Source organism: Olea europaea, unplaced genomic scaffold (genome assembly GCF_002742605.1).
Source record: "Olea europaea var. sylvestris unplaced genomic scaffold, O_europaea_v1 scaffold1301, whole genome shotgun sequence".
NCBI classification, from domain to species: domain Eukaryota; kingdom Viridiplantae; phylum Streptophyta; class Magnoliopsida; order Lamiales; family Oleaceae; genus Olea; species Olea europaea.
In genome coordinates, this window is record NW_019230477.1 from 112,610 (window position 1) to 130,603 (window position 17,994).

General features: G+C 36.9%; 1 protein-coding gene and 2 pseudogenes across 2 annotated transcripts; 2 read left to right on the forward strand and 1 right to left on the reverse strand.

Annotated features, from left to right (window-relative positions):
* Positions 1-2,942: 2,942 nt before the first annotated feature.
* On the forward strand, positions 2,943-5,917 carry LOC111374867 (annotated as a pseudogene).
* A 666-nt stretch (positions 5,918-6,583) lies between these two features.
* Positions 6,584-9,906, forward strand: LOC111374868 (early nodulin-93). Of its 2 annotated transcripts, XM_022997623.1 has the most exons (4): positions 6,584-6,897; positions 7,359-7,420; positions 8,641-8,716; positions 9,714-9,906. In XM_022997623.1, exons 1-4 carry the CDS (start codon positions 6,786-6,788, stop codon positions 9,797-9,799), a joined length of 336 nt encoding a protein of 111 aa, XP_022853391.1. In that variant the 5' UTR covers positions 6,584-6,785; the 3' UTR covers positions 9,800-9,906. The 2 variants fall into 2 exon arrangements, with proteins under 2 accessions (XP_022853391.1, XP_022853392.1); XM_022997624.1 differs by lacking the exon at positions 7,359-7,420 and having other exon boundaries at positions 6,588-6,897; positions 9,667-9,904.
* A 386-nt stretch (positions 9,907-10,292) lies between these two features.
* The window catches only part of LOC111374873, a 15,280-nt pseudogene continuing 7,578 nt past the window's right edge, over positions 10,293-17,994 (reverse strand).

Here is a 17,994-nt window from a genome sequence, read left to right on the forward strand (position 1 = left end):
GGGAGGGGGGGCTGTTGTGAAGTCCCTGCTTGCGGTCGGTAGTTGTTGGATTGACATCTTCATATACCAAAGTTGGAACCGAGTTCAAAGTAGCAGCAGCAAGTGCTTGCCCTGAATTTCCACCACCAGGTGGGTTCATCTAGTAGTCCATCACGTGGGAGGTCGGTCCCCTGGCATGCTGTCTTTGTTGAGGTAGGAGGTCTCTGCTGGCCCGATTCCGGTGCTCAATTAATTTTTCATTAATAATCTCCCACCTTATCATTTCCAATAGGGCATCGTAGGTGGTGGGATCTTGGTTTTGCACGTCCCTTCATAACAGGGTTTTCATATTCAAACCTCCTCTTAAGGTAGACAAAGCTTCACGATCGATAACTTGCATGCAATACATCATTTCGTAGGTAAAGCATGATAAAAAACTTTTTAGGGATTCCCCATGTGCCTGCCTCATGTCTTGAAGACGTTGGATGGGGGCTTCTACCTCCATGCTCACTGCAAACCTCTTTAGGAAAGTGGTCTTGAATTTCGGCCAACTCCTTATGCTTCCAGACAGTAGTCGACTATACCAAATTTTAGCCACTCCGCTAAGTGTTAAATGAAAAGCTCTACACTTCACAGCTGGGGTGGCACCTCTAAGGCTCATATGAGTTTTATAAGCGCTTAGGTGTTTCTTTAGGTCATCTCTCCTGTCATACTTTGGTATCTTGGACATCACATAGTGGCCCGGAACCTGGGCATTTCTTAGTTCCCTTGAGAATGGCAGATTTTCATCGTCATCGTCGAAGTCATAGGACCTCTGTTGTTCATTTGAGTCATTATTTTCCTCGACTTCATACCTAGGTATTTGGTGAGAGGGTCCAGCCTGGGTCCTAGCCTCCTCTTCCCTCCTTTGGCGTCTATTTCTAGGCGGAGCAGCACGGGGGGCATTCTCATGCCTTTCCTCCGGCTGATGAGACATTGGAGGTGGGGGCTGTGGTCTATTCCGAGGCTCGCGTTGTTGTTGCATGTGCCTCGGTACTGCGGGGCTAATTCTGTCAAAGACGCTGTTAGACTTTCTAGATCTTTGTTCTGGCTCATATGTTGGTGGAAAGTTGTCCTGGTTATGCCAGGCCTCGGTAGGTCGGCCAGCAGCATAATTGGAGGAAACATCAACATTTACTTCCCTTTCCATGGGGCTCTTCCCTCAACTGTATTCTGTCGGTATAGCCCTTTGACTTTGAACTTCCTCATCTTGGTCGTAATGTTCTTGGGAGGTATAGGGAGGAATGGAAAAGCCTCCCTGGCTCTGCGTTTGGGCCATAAGCTTTCTCATGACCTTATTTTGACTAGCAATGACCCTCATGTTTGCAGCCATGGTGGCCATTTCCCTTGACAATTGAGTGGTCATCCGCATCCGACCTTTTCTGTTGTGGTGGTGAGGCCGATGCCGAGCAGTAGGGGCAACTGTCGGTGGAGACATTCCCACATTTTCTTTTACCCTCGTAGGGGGTACATCCTTGTCTGAACTCATTCTCTTCTATTCCGATCTCAGATTGTTTCTAAGTTGTGGGGCTTCCACTTGTTCTTTTGCAAGAACAAATCCTTTTTCAAGAGGGATATTCAATTATTCTTTTCGATAAGCTTCTTCCACACGGTCGCTCGTGGTTATAGTATGGCTTTCCACAGACGGGGTCAATCTGTTGACTCTAAAATATGTTGCCAATAGATACCGGATCCACCCGCGCGTACGTAAGCTTGGTCTAACACGCTAAAACACGTTGACAGTCTAAAACGGACAGATCAAGGGCGTGGGAGTAGCTTAATGACGCGGGATGATGACGTTCGGAATCCAACGAGATGTTCGTAGACCGATTGTACAATAATTACCAATCGATGTTTGTAAATGTGTATGTGAAAATGTGTAAACTCGTATTATGTTGCAAGATAATAAGAGAGATTTGAGTAAAGTGTTGTTTCTTGTATTGATTATTGCATTACCCTTGTGAGAGATACATGGAGAGTATTTATAGTATTAAAACTTAGATCGTGGCCCTTGGTTGGGAGTACACGTGGCCTCATCTTGTAAGTTTACATGTCCAATTATAGATGTCAGATTTGACTTCCTAGCCTGCTACACATTAATTAATTGACGGCTTTGCCACTATGTTGACAAGACAAAGCACTTGTGCTCTATGATGGGTGTCCCATCAATCACTCAGGGAGGATCCTTGTGTAAGACCGGATCTTTGGAGAGCAATGCTGCTTAGAGCCTTTGGACTTCGGGATAGAAGGGTCTCGGCTACGAGATCTCCTCGGCGTATTAACTTCGGTGGCAGCACTTGGACCACGCCTAGTGCTGTTATAATATGCTGGTGTTCTTGTTGGGATGGGGGCCTTAGATAAGATGCCACGTGGTTCGGCAGAAGTGAGTCATGGGCCCCAGTGGGTCGTCCAAATGTTTCAACACGTAACAATTTTCACATTCAGGATTATCAATTTTGTCAGTCATCATGTCATTGTATCGGTTGATTCGGCAGAATGGACTAAATTGAAATAAAAATATATCCAATTACTGTCTTGAAAGGACAAACGCTTGGGACCAAATTGAAACGAGAATATAAGTTGGGTGATTAATACATTGTTTTTCAAGTGGATTGTTTTTGACATATTTTTATATACTAGTCTAGAATGGGGTTGATCAAAACTTTCGAATTGAACAGAACCAATTTGAATCGAGCAATTCTTCTTAAATTAAATACTCGAAAGGGTATTTGAATCGAGAATCGACGTGTTCGGTTCGGTTCTCGATTCTAGATTAAACACCAAACAATCGAATCTCCCTAATTTTTTATTTTAAATAAGTTAAATTATTTTATTTTTTTCTAAATAAATTTGCTAACTAATTAATTTAAGACTAAATGTTTAATTTTTGAATAAAAATCTGGAAGACTGATACAAAAAGTGTAACTTGTCCTTTTAACAACCATTTTACAAAATATTTTTTTGCCAAAAATGAAAAATATTCCGACCATATTATGGAAAGTAGGGACCCACCCCCACTGCCATGTTACAATCATACAATGTCAATCCAGCCAACATTACAAAATCACTAATGGAGCATTGTATGAATTTCGCCTAAATCCTACGCTAACTCCAGAAAATGCATACCCCAATCCAATAAATTCGACTCAAATCTAAGAACAAAACTCAAAGCAAGAAGACCTAGAAGAGAAAATTTGTATTTTGAGTTGCAAATTAAAGAGGTAAAAGAAAAAAGTTTGAAAATGTCTTGGCAGACTTATGTAGACGATCACTTGATGTGTGATATGGAGGGGAATCGCCTCAGTTCTGCTGCCATTATTGGCCAAGATGGTACAGTTTGGGCTCAAAGTGAAAATTTCCCTCAGGTCGTTCTTCTTCTTCTTCTTCTTCTTCTTCTTCTTCTTCTTCTTCTTCTTCTTCTTCTTCTTCTTCTTCTTCTTCTTCTTCTTCTTCTTCTTCTTCTTCTTCTTCTTCTTCTTCTTCTTCTTCTTCTTCTTCTTCTTCTTCTTCTTCTTCTTCTTCTTCTTCTTCTTCTTCTTCTTCTTCTTCTTCTTCTTCTTCTTCTTCTTCTTCTTCATACTTTTTTTTTGTTTTTGTTTTTGGGGAGTTTATTGAATTTTGGAACTCAATTTGCTTTTGTGGGTTTCTTATGAAATAGTGATTCTAGATTTAGATTAAGTATTCAATGAAGTCGTGGATTTTTCTTTTTTTAAATGAATTTAGATGTTTATCAATTCATGCTTATTTTACCTCAGTTATTTTTTCTACTACTTTATTAGTAATTTTTAGCTTTTTACTGGACCCTTGAATAATTATTTGGTGAAGTGATGATTCCATTTCCATCCAATTTGAAATTTACCGAATTCTATTTCAATTCTTATTTGTGTTCAGCATTTGGATTTATGTGGCGGTAGTAGTGTTTGCCATCGTGATAATGCGAAGCTCAGTTATTAAACCAAATGAATATCTTAACCTTTTCCAAATTCATTAGAAGTATAGAATTCTAATTTAAATGTTCATGTGCTCAATTTGTTTAATTATTTATTCTAATGAAATGATACAGGGGATATATCATTGGAAAATGCCGTGTGTACAGTACTGTACATGTACAGCCCTCACACAATCATGGGGCCTCTGATTATTTTAATCGTGGGCCCACCCCTTGTATGTGAGAAAGCTGTTAACCATGATGTCAAAATTGCTCTATTTGTAGCATTGCTCTATATCATTTGCTTCGCTCGTCTCTTGCCAAAGTATATGGTTAACTACACTGGTAAGCCCAATAATTATCGTCAAGATCTTGCAGAAACTGACTGCAGAACTGGAGACAGATTATGAGAATTTACGTGATAGCAATTCTGTCACCATTAGAAGACACAAGTAGTGTGCGAGTCGTAATTGGTGTGTAACAATAGGAAGAAGTAGAAAGTAAAAAAAATGGAAAGGGCAAAAGGAGATTGTGCTTTTATTTTTTGGGAAGGCAAAGGAGGGAAGCAATCAGAGATTAGAGTAAGGTTATATTTGCTGTCCAGACTGTGTAAATGATACCCTTGCCTTGATGCCCTTCACATCATTTTTTGCTTGTGACACGATATTTCCTTGACACTCCATTTATGTCTTGTAAGTTCTTTTTTTCTTTTTATAACATCTTAAACCTTCCTCCTCCCAAAGATTAAAAACAGGAAGAAAAAAAATGTATTTCACTGGTGAATAAGCACACCGATTGTACAATAACCTCTGTGACTCTTCGGTTTTTATCTGAATTCATTATTACCTTCACTTTATGTATGACCGATATCCGTTTTTGATGGCCTTGTAGTTTAAACCAGAAGAAATAGAAGCCATTATGGAAGATTTTAATGAACCAGGAAAACTTGCTCCTACAGGGCTATATCTTGGTGGAACAAAATAGATGGTGATTCAAGGGGAGCCAGGAGCCGTTATAAGAGGAAAAAAGGTAATGTTCTGATGTAAAATGTGGTTATTAGAATCTATTGATAAATGATTTGGAAACTTTATTGGTTTTCAGTTTTTCTTAAATTTGTTGCTTGCGACAGTTTTTGCGGTCGTTTTGTTCACGTGCAAGTTCAATTCCTACAACTTTTGTTTTTGATGATGTTGGTCATGGCTGTGATATAAATAACTTCTACTCAATAATCTACTATAACAAAGTTACAAAGAGGTGATTCCAATGGAATTTTTTTTTTTCAGAAGTCCTGAGAAACATTCCAAGGTTTTTCCTTCTTTTTTTTTTTTTTTTAGCAGCCTTTTGATTTCATTGCTGGACAGCCTTTAGATAGTTATGTGTAAATAAGGATTCAGGTTATATGAAGTTTGACGTTGACTATTAACCTAATGCAATGATGTGCAAGTCCTCTCAAGGTTCTATACTTCAAGAAAATTGAGGACGAAAGAAGAAACAACAATATCTGTGCAGTTTTGTTAGTGTATGGGTGTTTTAAAAATCTGTTGTTGGGTCCAGATTATTAGCTCACACCTTAAAGGGGCTTCTAAGTCCAAATTTCATCCCCAAACATTGCTGTGATAAATTGATCGTTGGTCTGTAGTTCTCATGTGGTTCAACTTTCTTTTCTTTTTAGGGTCCCGGTGGTATTACTGTCAAGAAGACCAACCAAGCATTGCTCATTGGAATATACGACGAGCCTATGACGCCTGGCCAATGCAATATAGTAGTCGAGAGGCTTGGTGATTATCTGACAGAACAGGGTCTGTAGTCATGTTCGTTCGCTGGTTTCTCGCGTATAATTTACTTTAGCCCCTTGAAAATCGAACCCTATTTTCCCTCTGTAAGAATTCTCAACTTGTTAAGCTGAAATATTGCATTCAATGTAGTAGTATTTCATAACTATCTTATTTATTTAATTTCCCGTTCGTACAATTGTTGGTCGAGCTGATAGCAGGATAAACAGAAGTACCCATTATCATAAACGATATGCATGAACTACCACAGAGGTGCACTTCAGATAGGCTTCATATAATAACGACTCGGTCGATGTATTCTTATCCTAGTACAGAAATGATAGTTCCATAAACAGATTTAACATAGCATGTATTGAATATCACAAACTATCCAATAATCGAATTCGTGCAGTATTAAGTAAACACAAAGTAGCAGCATGTAATTGACGTTGCATAGTTAACAAGTTTAATGTGTTTGCTTTCAGATTTAAAGCACAATATTTAACATGTACAACTATATTTGTACATCTATATATCACCTAGAAGGGTCAACTTAGGGGTCAACATGGACTAAAATACCAAAAGAGAGTTTCCATGGATTGGGAGTGGGGTGTTCGATAGACATATTGGAAGAAATTGTGAGGAATTGGTAATGATGCGAAAAAAAAAATTCTAAAGTCTATAGATGTATGATTGAAATTAATATTTAATTTTGGTTGAATTTATGAATTCTTATACAAGTGGATTAAATGAATAAAATTCTCTATAATAATAATTTAGGACAATGCTATTCAAACACTCTTCTTTGTATATCGTTGTTTGTCAACAATTGATTGGATGAAAATTTTGTCCAAATTTTAAATTGTTTTATAGTGTATTGTCACGGACGACACAGTGTAAAACGATGTATATCAAAGCATATTCAAGAATTAATACATTTTAATTAGCGCATCGTCGCTTGTGGCTGCAGAAATCCAACTCGATTTGAACTCGGTTTCCCTTTCATTTCTCCAACAACGCAATATATCTAGAAAGAATAAAATATTATATAATCAAAACAGTGGAAAATGGGAATCCCGTCAGAATTGAGGGACGCATGGACAAATCGCAACAGATCTTTGTTGATCGCATCACCAATTGAAGATGAGAAAATTCTCCGGTCAAGGCAATGCACTCAAGGTTTCAAATATTTTCGGGTCTTCTTTCATCGTTTGTAATTTTAATTTTTATTGTATTTTCCACATGGTTTCTTGAGAAAATTGATTAAAAAAAAATAAATTGATTTCCTTTCTACTGAATTGATGTGTTGCACAGTGGGTTGGTTCGATAAATTTGGGTTTCTCTCTCGTTTTACAATTTTTATGGCATTTCTGATATAGGTTTTTGAGAAATTTTACTAAAGAGACAAAAATAATTTATTTCTATTTCACTGATAAATTGCACGATTTTTAATTTGATAAAATAGGGTTTCACTTTTTAATTAATTGTTCTTTATGAAATTATTGTGTTATGTACAATTTGAACATATATTGTTAAATTTCTCGAAGGGATTTATTTTGCGAATAATTAAAGTTGATTTTGAATGAAATTATAGAATCAACTGACACTAGAATGTAGCTCGAATTTTATTTGGATTGCAGAAGGGGTGCGTGCTGGAGCAAAAGCTGCTGCAATTGCAAGTGTCGCCAGCGCTGTGCCCACTGTATGCAATTTTCCTTCATTTTATTTGTTATTGTGTTTAGTTTCTGGATTTTGTCGTAAAATTAGAGTTACTCTCAAATAAGTAACTTTTTTTTTTTTTTTTTTTTTTTTAAAGTTGAGAAAAAAGTAATGTATCTAAACATATTTTGAAACTAAAAATGACTTTTACTTTTCTATAAGCTTAGCCAAACATGCTCAGTCAGACACAACTGACTCTATAATAGAATAACCAACTACGCCTATCATAGAGCATTACAACACGCAGGTGCACACACCCTGATGCACTTGTGTCTGCCTTACAAAGTATTTGCTTACGCACACGAGAGTTGGTAAAATCAGATGATTTGCCAATATGATCCTTCTATTTTGGTGATGGAGGTGTGATCTGCATGTTAAACGAGTTTATACATAGCCTGCCTTTCTGGAACTATGTTTCCTGCAATTTGGTGCTAGCGTCTTAATTGTTCATCGCAAATACTATGAAAAAGGTATTAGTTAAAGTTTCTTTTAAGAAGTTTTGCGGGGAAAATAAAAACAGTAGGTTTCTGCATAATGCTTCATGCAGGGGAAATGCTTTCCATGTTCTCTCTCTCGTTTCCTTATTTGCTTTTCCTTATTTCTGGTTCTAACTTCTAACCAAGAATGATAATTCTGGATTAATCCTTCCCATAACATGCAATACGTTCTCAATTCTCAACTGGTCAACCATTAATCTAGAGAAATTTTATTGGGAGATGGACTTCAGGACAGTATGTGAATGTCAGTTAACATTCACTGCCATAGAGCATGTTTTCTAAGCTTAAAAAACAGTCAAAGATAGTGTTACTCTCTTGTATTAAAGCATGTTGGATAATTACTAGTTTCTTACATTTAAGTAAGAAATTATTGTAAAACTTATTTGCATATAATGAAGCTATTTAAGCTAGGCCAAACATGCTCAACTTATGAAATGTGTACAAGATGTGTATGCTTTGGTTCTAGCAAACGAAGCCTTTATTTTCGATGATTTTCTCATGTTGGATTGTACCGTAAAATCTCGGCAATCACTCAAGTAAATTGCATCATACATTTTACAATTTCAGATGGGCTCTATTATGAATTTTATTTTCTTTTATGTTTTTGGGAGTAAGACAAACTAATGCTACTCGCCTTTCCTTTCCTCATTGACAAATGAGGAGAGCCTTTTCCTTTTATATAATCAACAAATTCCCCTGATTGCAGTTGATTGTCTGTCGAACGGTACCTTGGGCAAAGGCAAATCTCAATTATACTGCTCAGGCACTCATTATCTCTGCCGGTAAGTAAGAATTTGATTTGTATTAAATATTTCGTAATATATGAAACTTAGCTTTATATTGACTGTTGAAGAATTCCTTCTTTGTCATTAACCATTGGAAGCCTATAACTATTTGCTGACATTTCTTAAATAAATTATGTTTACTTGAATTGAAGATTAAACTGAAAAATCTGAGAATGTGAAAACAAGGAAGAACTAGCACAAGTATGAAAATGTAAGGTACAGATTTTGCAGTGGCAGACTGGTCTTCCTACAATAATCCATTTTTCATATACTCATGCACAGCCTCTGATCCTACTTGCATTAAGTTAAATTGTTGGGTTATGTCAAAAACTTCTTTTTAGTTTTGGGGAAAAGGGAGGTAGGGGGTGTTGGAATATATTTGTTGTCAAGCAAATCACGTTATTCTATAGAGGGCTGTTTGGCTTCTCCCCCGTCCTTAATAGATAACGCTACAAGTACCTGAATTTATTATTATTATTATTATTATTATTATTATTATTTTATTTATTATTTTATGTTTCTTCATGTTTTTAATATATTTAAGATGAATTTGAGTGCCTAATTTGTTTATTGATCACCGACTCTGTTACACTCTTTGGCATGGATAATTTTACCATAAGCTTGCCTTGAGGTGTAAAGGTGGACCAGTTCACGGCTCTTGCTTGGCATGCCTAGTGTGGGACTACTCTCCAATCCCACAGCCATGCAGGCTATTTCTATTTTTCATTTTGAAAGTTAACTAAAAATGGTGGGCCTGTCTGGACCGATGTGGGGGCATTTCATGCCTTCTCAAATGAAGGGATTGCGCTAGGCCTCTGCCCTGACAGTCCATCTCACCTGTTTTACACCTCTAAATGCACTCTTTTCTTTTCTAAGTTTTAACCTCTTAAGGATTCGTTTTGGGTGAGATGCGTGTTTAGTAACAAGCTGTGTCCATTTTGTTTTAGGTGTCCAAGTTTAAGAATACTGATATGCTTTTCTTCCCGTTCTCCAGCATCAATTGCAGCATACTTCATCACAGCAGATAAAACCATCCTGGAATGCGCTAGGAGAAATGCACAATACGATAGATCGTCTTAAGTTGTTGGATCTTGTGATGTACTCGCACCTTGTACTACTTTGTTGCACACCATAATCTGTGTTTTGACAAGACATTCTCAATTTTGATGAGATCTTTTGCTGGCATATTTATCGTGCAGTCTCTCCTCATCGTAGCACCTAATGCATAACTGTGAGAGAGTTCCGAGTAAAAATATAAGTGTGTTTCTGCCCCATGTTAATTGCCTAAACGTGTAGCGAAAATAGTAACTCAAAATTCTTTGGATAATTATATAAGAACCAATCAGATCATATAAACGATGATGCAGAATCTCTTAAGGAAAATATAGTCTTTTCTCGTGCATTCATAAACTCAAACCATCCTTCCCATGGCCAAAAATCCATTCCTACCCTTAAAACTGGGTTCATACGTAATGTTAATAATTCCATCAAGCTCCTTATCTTTTACATCAAATCATCTTGCTTGTACTCTGTCCGCCAGGTGTTAGATGAATTACCTCGAGTAACTTTTCTGGGTGCAACTACGTTATTTCCGGGTATGTAAAAGATGGGCTCGTTGAGGAATCTTTTCATTTTATTAGAAAAAACTATTTTTTCCTAACGAAAGTCCAGATGAGCATTATGCTTGTATGGTCGGTCTCTTAGGACGTGCAGGAAGTTTGAATCAAGCTCTTGAATATATAAAGCAAATGTCTGAAAAGCCTGAGTATGAGGTTTGGGCAGCTTTGCTTAGTTCTTGTAGACTGCACGGTGATGTGGGGCTAGCTAACATAGCTGCCAACAAGCCTTTCAATGTAAATTGCTAAGATTTGGGCCTGGAGCATATGTTCCATTATCCAATACATTAGCCGAGGCTGGAAGATGGGATAGTGTGAGTAAACTCAGGGAGTAGATGAAGGTAAGGGGAATACTGAAAGGTACTGGCTTCACTTGGGTCGGAACTGATGCTGGTTTAGAAGCTTTCCATGTAGGGCAGCAGTAATGGAATTAAAACATAATTTTTTTGCATAGAATTAAAATTCTCAACAATATTATGACAGTAATATCATTCGAATATAATTTTTTGCATAGGTTCTTATTTCTTCTGATCAATAAATATTACAACTGTTAGCAGAAAAATATTAACCAAGACCCATAAGGTTTTTTACTATAAAAATTTCCTCATGAATTTGTGTGAAGTTGTGCAATTATATTTCTTTTCTTGTTTCAATTGCACCTCAGAAAATATTCCCTAAGAAAATGAAAATAAGTTTCAAGTTTAATACAAAAGAAATCCTCATAATGCATACCGATAGATGGCATCAGCAACTCCATCTTCATCATTGCTGATACCAATCACATTCGCTACTGCTTTAGGCTTCTCATATCCGTTACTCAGAGCAACACCGAGAGAAGCCAGGTCGAGCATCTCAACATCATTTTCCCCATCACCAATGGCCATGACCTTATAACAATCATTATCAATGAACTAGCAGCCCAATTCCAGAAATGTGCACGCCAATGGTCATAGTATTTATCAGTTTCATTTACTTCTACAGCTAGAAGTTATGTAAAAAGAAGTTGGGGAAGCCAAGAAAGATTTGGCTTAGATGGTTGTATATGAGAGGGTCGATATTCAGTGGGTAAATAGAGAATTAATTGGCAAATACACGAAAACCTTTAAAATGCAAATTTTGAACCTTTGTGCAAATTGTGTTGATAAGATTTGGAGGAACATTTGGCTAAGGTTAAAAGTTACTTTTAAGTGACTTCTTATGCCAAAAACGTTTCTGCTTTTTTAGCAGCTACATTTCAGGGGAGATTTTTAGTTCAAACTCTTAGGACTCATGTGGTTTGTGTTTTAGAGTTCAATTTTAAATTTTGAGTTCATTTTCAGTTTTCTGTTTTAAGGATATATATTAAAATTGCTAAAATGGCGTTTGGTTTGTTATTTTGAAAAGTTGTTTCTTAAAACTAAAAATCAGAAAAAAAAAAAAAAAATTGGTTAGGATTTTGAGAATTTTTTTATGACATTTTTTCCATGAAATTTAATTATTCGGCAAAAAAAAAAATGTAATATATTATTAATTAATATATACACTCTAAGTTGGTGAATCTTGTTATATTAATGAAAAACAAATAAAATTGAGTTTGCAAAACCTAAGAAATAAAAAATAAAAATCAATGACGTGGACAGAGAATTTTTATTTGTGTTCAATCTAATTTTTAATTTTTAAAATTTTTTTTTTTATGTAAATAACCATTAAGAACTTGATTTTTTTCTAGAATTTTTAGAATTTATCAAATTTTTATTCTTGTTTCCCATGTTTTGAGTGTTTTCAGTGTACATCAAAAATGCATTTTGAGTTTTATGTTATAAATTTAACTCTGTTTTAGTAAAAGCATTTTAAAAAAAAAAAAAGATCAAACAAGTTTTGTGTGTTTTGCAAAACTGAAATCAGCAAAGCAAACACACGCTTACTTTTTCATTAGCAAGTCTTTACTTATTTCCCAAACAAGGTACTTTTCCCTTTCCCTTAAAGAAGATCTGCTAAGAGCCTTGAGACATACCTCGTCTGGAGTAATACGCAAATGATCAAAAAGCATTCTTACGCCAATTCCTTTTGAAGTCCCAAAAGGAACAATTTCAAGCATATCTGGTACAGCTTGGACAAGAGATGCATGATCCCCAGTTGCTTCTGCCCAAAGTGCGCGCAGAGTAGTAGAAACTCCCTGAGCAGTGTCTAAGAAGATATGCATCTACAATTTCAAGTGGCAAGCCAAGATGAGAAATATTGGACAAGAAACAGCTATAAACTATGTCTATTTGAAGAGGTTTATAAACAGAAATCCTACATCATGCGGCGATTAAGATTGATGAGACACAATCAAAAGAGAAGAAGGATCCACACTAGGATTTATGGCCTTCTGGACTAGCAGGTCATCTGCAGAGTAAGGTAAAGTTCGCATTAGGTGTTTTTGTCGTGTAAAGTTCATCTTGACATGCATGAATTAATTAAAGCATCCACATTGATTTTTTGGCCCCCCTCATTCTGAGCGTATTTCTGAATCAGGAAGAACAAGACATTGTAATCTATATTTCCCTGTAGATTACTAAGCAGATTAACAGCTAAGACAAAATACACATCCTCAACTTTTCTCCATGTCATCTCCAATAATGAGCGGTAAGCAGGACATGAGCATCAGTCTAATCCAACTGTTTGCATATTCCAATTATAGATCCAATAAAGAGTTTTGGACATTTATGCATCAAGCAAATAAATGTGGATTGCATTAAGGATTTGGGCTGAAGTAACCATGCAACGAATGTGCAACAATGCTAGTCAATCAAGTTAAAACTATGCACTAAAGGCTAAGAACATCCAGCTAGAACAGATTACCAGACCATTTTGTCCATCTCCAGCGTGTTTATCTAAGCTTAAAATACTTTTATTTTGGCAACGGGCTTGAGATTTTAATTCTTACTTCTCAAAAAAGGAATTTTCACATTTTTTAGCTTAGCCAAAAAATGCTCAGAGTCTTTCGTCCTCCCACACACACTCCCATTACCCAACACCAGCAATGATCAATGATCCTTTATGCTGATAATAATGTATCTAGCAGAGTTCTGAAAACACACCTGGATGTCTATGCCTGCCAATAGCTTCTCAACTGAAGGTATGATCTCTGCCTGTCAAAAATCCATAGCAAACACATTTTCAAGAAACCCGATATGGGGGCCTATTTAAAGAAATGAGCGAGACAAGTGAGTAATGAGGCACCTTTGGCTCATGATACGCAGTATGAAGCAAGTCCACAAGAGGGTGTTCAAACAATGTTAAGCAACGATCTTCACTAAAGGCAATGGGAGGAACTTTATGCTTGAGAGAGTAGATAAGTGCCTGCAATGTACAGAATATAGCTACTTAAACTTCTTTACTTGGAAGAGTTCAAATATAATTTGATGTATTTTCAGTGTCTAGTGCAATCAACTCTACATTATGATTAGCTCTAAACCAAATATGTAAAAGCATGCTCGTGTTCTTGAAAAATCAGTCTAAACGTGACTAAGACGGGTAATGTTACAAGCACAGAGCAAAAGGTACTTACTTCTCTGCAAACATTTGGATCTAAATTCCTTCTAACTTGTGAAGATATGGTTCACCTAACCCCACCACCTAATGTTGTGAGTTGATGGGAGTGAGGTTGACACAATAAGGTCTTCCCTTCCTTTGGCAGAGGCATGGTCTTTCTTCCTACCCCTTCATTATGTACACTCTACCATTTTCAAATAAAGAGAGGGCAGCTCACGTTTTTGAGAAGACCCAGCAGAAGGTGGAGCTCTCGTTTTTCATAGAAGGGTGGTGGTTCTTCATTGGTTTTTTCCCCTCTCTCTTTGGAAGGCAATTGGCATAGCATGGGGCTGTTCCTGAGCCTGAAAAACTGCCATAAGAGGTGAAGAAGAAGCTGCCGGCAGAAGAAGAAGAAGCTGGACAGATTCCGGCTGAAGAGGGGTTGTATTCTTCCACTTTTATTTTCTTGTTTTTGCCTTGAATCTTGTTTGTTGATCGTTGTTTTGGTAGTTTGAACTCCTAGGATCCCCAACAAACTGGTATCAGAGCTAGGAGGAGTGATATTAGTCCAAAAATCGATCAAAAACCAGCAAGAAATCACCATTTCCACATTCTAACCGAATCTGAAAAACTTGATTTCCGGCCAACCGATTGACTTTCCGGCGAAATGGACCATGGAACCATGACCAGCAGGAGGAGGCGCACCCTGTGGTGGGGCGCGTGACCGGTGGCGGCGGCTCCGACGGCGGCTCCGGCGAGCTTTTTTCGGGCAGTTTACTCATTTTGACGTCCTGAACGCACTGATGTCGTTTGTTTTTTGTTTCAGATTTTACAGAAAAAGTTGGACGATTTTGCCCCTACCTTGACGTCTACGGCAATTTGGTTCAGAAACTTGGTGGTATATTTACTGTTTGTCAACAGTAGTTTGGTAAGATTATTCCAAACTCTCCGTTAGGTTAGGTTTGGTATCCTTACCGGTTTATGCATGATTATTGCTTGGTTGCCTATTTGTGAATTCCGTTGATTGAATTCTTGTGATTAATTTGTAACCTGGAAGCATATTTACTTGCATTATATGCAGCAGTGTGCCTTACATTAAGAACATGAGTTCATATTCGTGAAACACTAATAAAATGTCTTTGCATGCATGTTTTATGGAGATACAAAGTGGTAAATATTGCTCAAAAAGCATTACTTATACTACCTTACCATCCATATTGCAGAAGATATAGCTAAATTTTGGCTTGTAAAAACAAAGACTGCCTTCTCTTTTTCTGTCTTTTCAACAAACCAAAACCGAGAATTTGTCTGTGATTTCACGAATTAAAAATAGAACTATGGAATGTTCACTATAGAGTAAGTTCATTGAACAACAGGCTTAAGTATAAGAATTTACAGGTAAATTACCATCTGCATAATCAACATGTGGATTTTCATTAGTGTCAGCATCATGTGCACTCTGAATTAGTCCTTTCCCCCTTCCACCCAAGACTCTTCAAAAGAAGTTGCTTAACTCGTGATCAAATCCCAATAGATGTAGCAATCCATGAACCTATAGGGAAGAATCATGATTCTTGGTCGAATCAATCGATGCATGCGGGCAAAAGTTGAAAACTATTAGTAGTACCTTTCAACTTCAATTTCCTTTTTCCCATCTTCTATGAATCAACCTACTTTGAGAAATGTCTTCTTCGTGCATGTTTGGTATGTAGTACTAGGCAATGAACAAAAATTTAACTTCATTTTCTTTCTAAATTGTCTAGTATTACCAACCCCGCCCTGCCAAAACATGCCTTTATTGTTTATAAGAGAAAAAAGTCGATGATTGTCACACTGAATACTGGAAACAATCATTGCAAATCTTTTGCTAGCAAATATTCCAGTCTTTACATGGCTTTCCATGATCAAGAGATTCAAAGAAATGGCTAAATCCTGTAAAACAAAAGGCAGAATCTTCCCAAATCTCTACACTGAATTTTCAACAATGCATAACCTATTCTTTTACTCATATTGTGGCGTCTTCTTATATTGCTCTACTGAAAAATTTCCATTTAGACATAATTAAGTTCTGAACAAACAATATCACAAAGGTGGCCACACAAAATGCAGAAGCATTAGGTGCCTATTACATTCTCTTTTGCATAGATCATGAGAAATCCTAAGACTGAAAATTTTGATGGAACATAAGAAATCAATGAGAATTTACAATCAGCTGAATTTGGAACCAACAAAAGCGTAACTAACAGACGGAAGAGAATTCAGCCGCATGTGTTAATAATGCCTGACACATGTTACACAGTTCTTTTTTCCTCCTTGATAAGTAGCCAACACTTCCTTTTTGAAGTTAATAGTCAACAGTTTTAAGTATATAAAAACTGGATAGATATCATTAGACGAACCACAAGGATTCATATCTCATCAAGAATAGTGTGCTCCCTCTCCTCTGATTGTCGTGCAGCAGTCTCTACGGAAATTACAATATCGCCCAACATTAGCTGCTAAGAGAGATTATTATCAGGTTTGCCACTCAATATCATACATGCAAGAGATTGAGTTCTTACAATTGGAAGCTTAAGTTCAGGGATATGTTAAGACATTGAGAGGAAGTAGCATGGTCTTCATCCCTCCATTCTCTGTTAAGTTTCCTTATGAACTCATCATTGCAAAGAAGTACTGACATGATGCGAACCCCGTGGCAACGTTGACTACGAAATCCACAATGAGATTGACGAACCCAAGAAAACCAAATTAATCTAAGAGTTTAGGATTAACCCAAAAGAAAGTCGAACCAAAAAACCCAACAAGAACGACGCTTGAAAGACCCCTTGATCACGCAATCCAAGAATTAAATCCTGTCATTTGAACGCCACAAGTTAACACTTGATAAGTTCGAAATTGTTCAATGGAGAACGATGAAGAGAAGACAATACGCTTCACTTTTAATTCAATATCAATAATGTCAAAAGTTTTTTTAATAATTGAATGGAAACTCCTATTTATAATAAACCTAAAAATTAGGTAAAAATCGTGTAAAAATCGATCATAATCCCCAAAATATGGAAAATAATCAAAAACTAACAAAATATGGAAAATTGTCAAAATAAGAAAATTTGCCAAAAAAATTGGTCTATGCGACCGCAAGGTGTATTTTCATGTGGTCGCATGGTTCAACCAAAAATCCATCTTGAGTTTCGGTATGCCTCCATGCGGTCGCATGGTGTTTTAGTTGTGCGGTCGCACAGGCTTGTTTTCAGCCATCGGTTTCGTCACTTGATAACAAATTGATCCAAGTTGATTCGGCTTTCGATCCGAACATGAAAGTTGCTCCATTTTGAGTCCCGAACATGGTTCCATTAATGGTTTCTTGAACGAGCAATCCCATCGCTTGTTTCACTTGCTTTGCCCTTGATCGCGTCATTGGTCCATCATCAACTATCAACGGGTCTCGTCTCGCACTTGCCTTCGTCGGGTTCGACTCCTGGATCATATCATCCCCTCCCTCTTCAAAAGAATTCTTCCTCGAATCTGAACTTACATCAAACAGAGAGAGATCTGATATATTAAAAGTAGCCGAAATATTGTACTCACCAGGTAAATCCACTTTGTATGTATTGTCATTGATCCTCTCGATGAATTGAAACGGTCCATCGCCTCGTCGTTGCAATTTTGACTTTCTCTGTTTTGGAAAACACTCTTTTCTGAAATGCACCCAAATCCAATCTCCAGGCTCAAATGTAACGCGTCTTCTTCCTTTATTTGCTTTTGATGCAATCAGTTTTCCTTTCTCTTTGATCTGCATCCTGACCTTTTCATGGAATGTTTTCACCATCTCGGCTTTTCGTTTCCCATCCAAGCTATCTCGTTCATGTACAGGCAAAGGCATTAAATCCATAGGTGTTAGTGGATTAAAACCATAAACAATTTCAAAAGGAGAAAACGAAGTAGTAGAATGTGTAGCTCGATTATATGCAAACTCTATAAACGGTAAACACTCTTCCCATGATTTCAGATTTTTATTGATTACTGTCCTAAGTAGTTGAGTCATAGTTCGATTAACTACCTCAGTTTGTCCATCTGTTTGTGGGTGACAAGTTGTAGAAAATAATAACTTAGTTCCTAACTTACTCAACAGAACACGCCAAAAATGACTCAAAAACTTCACGT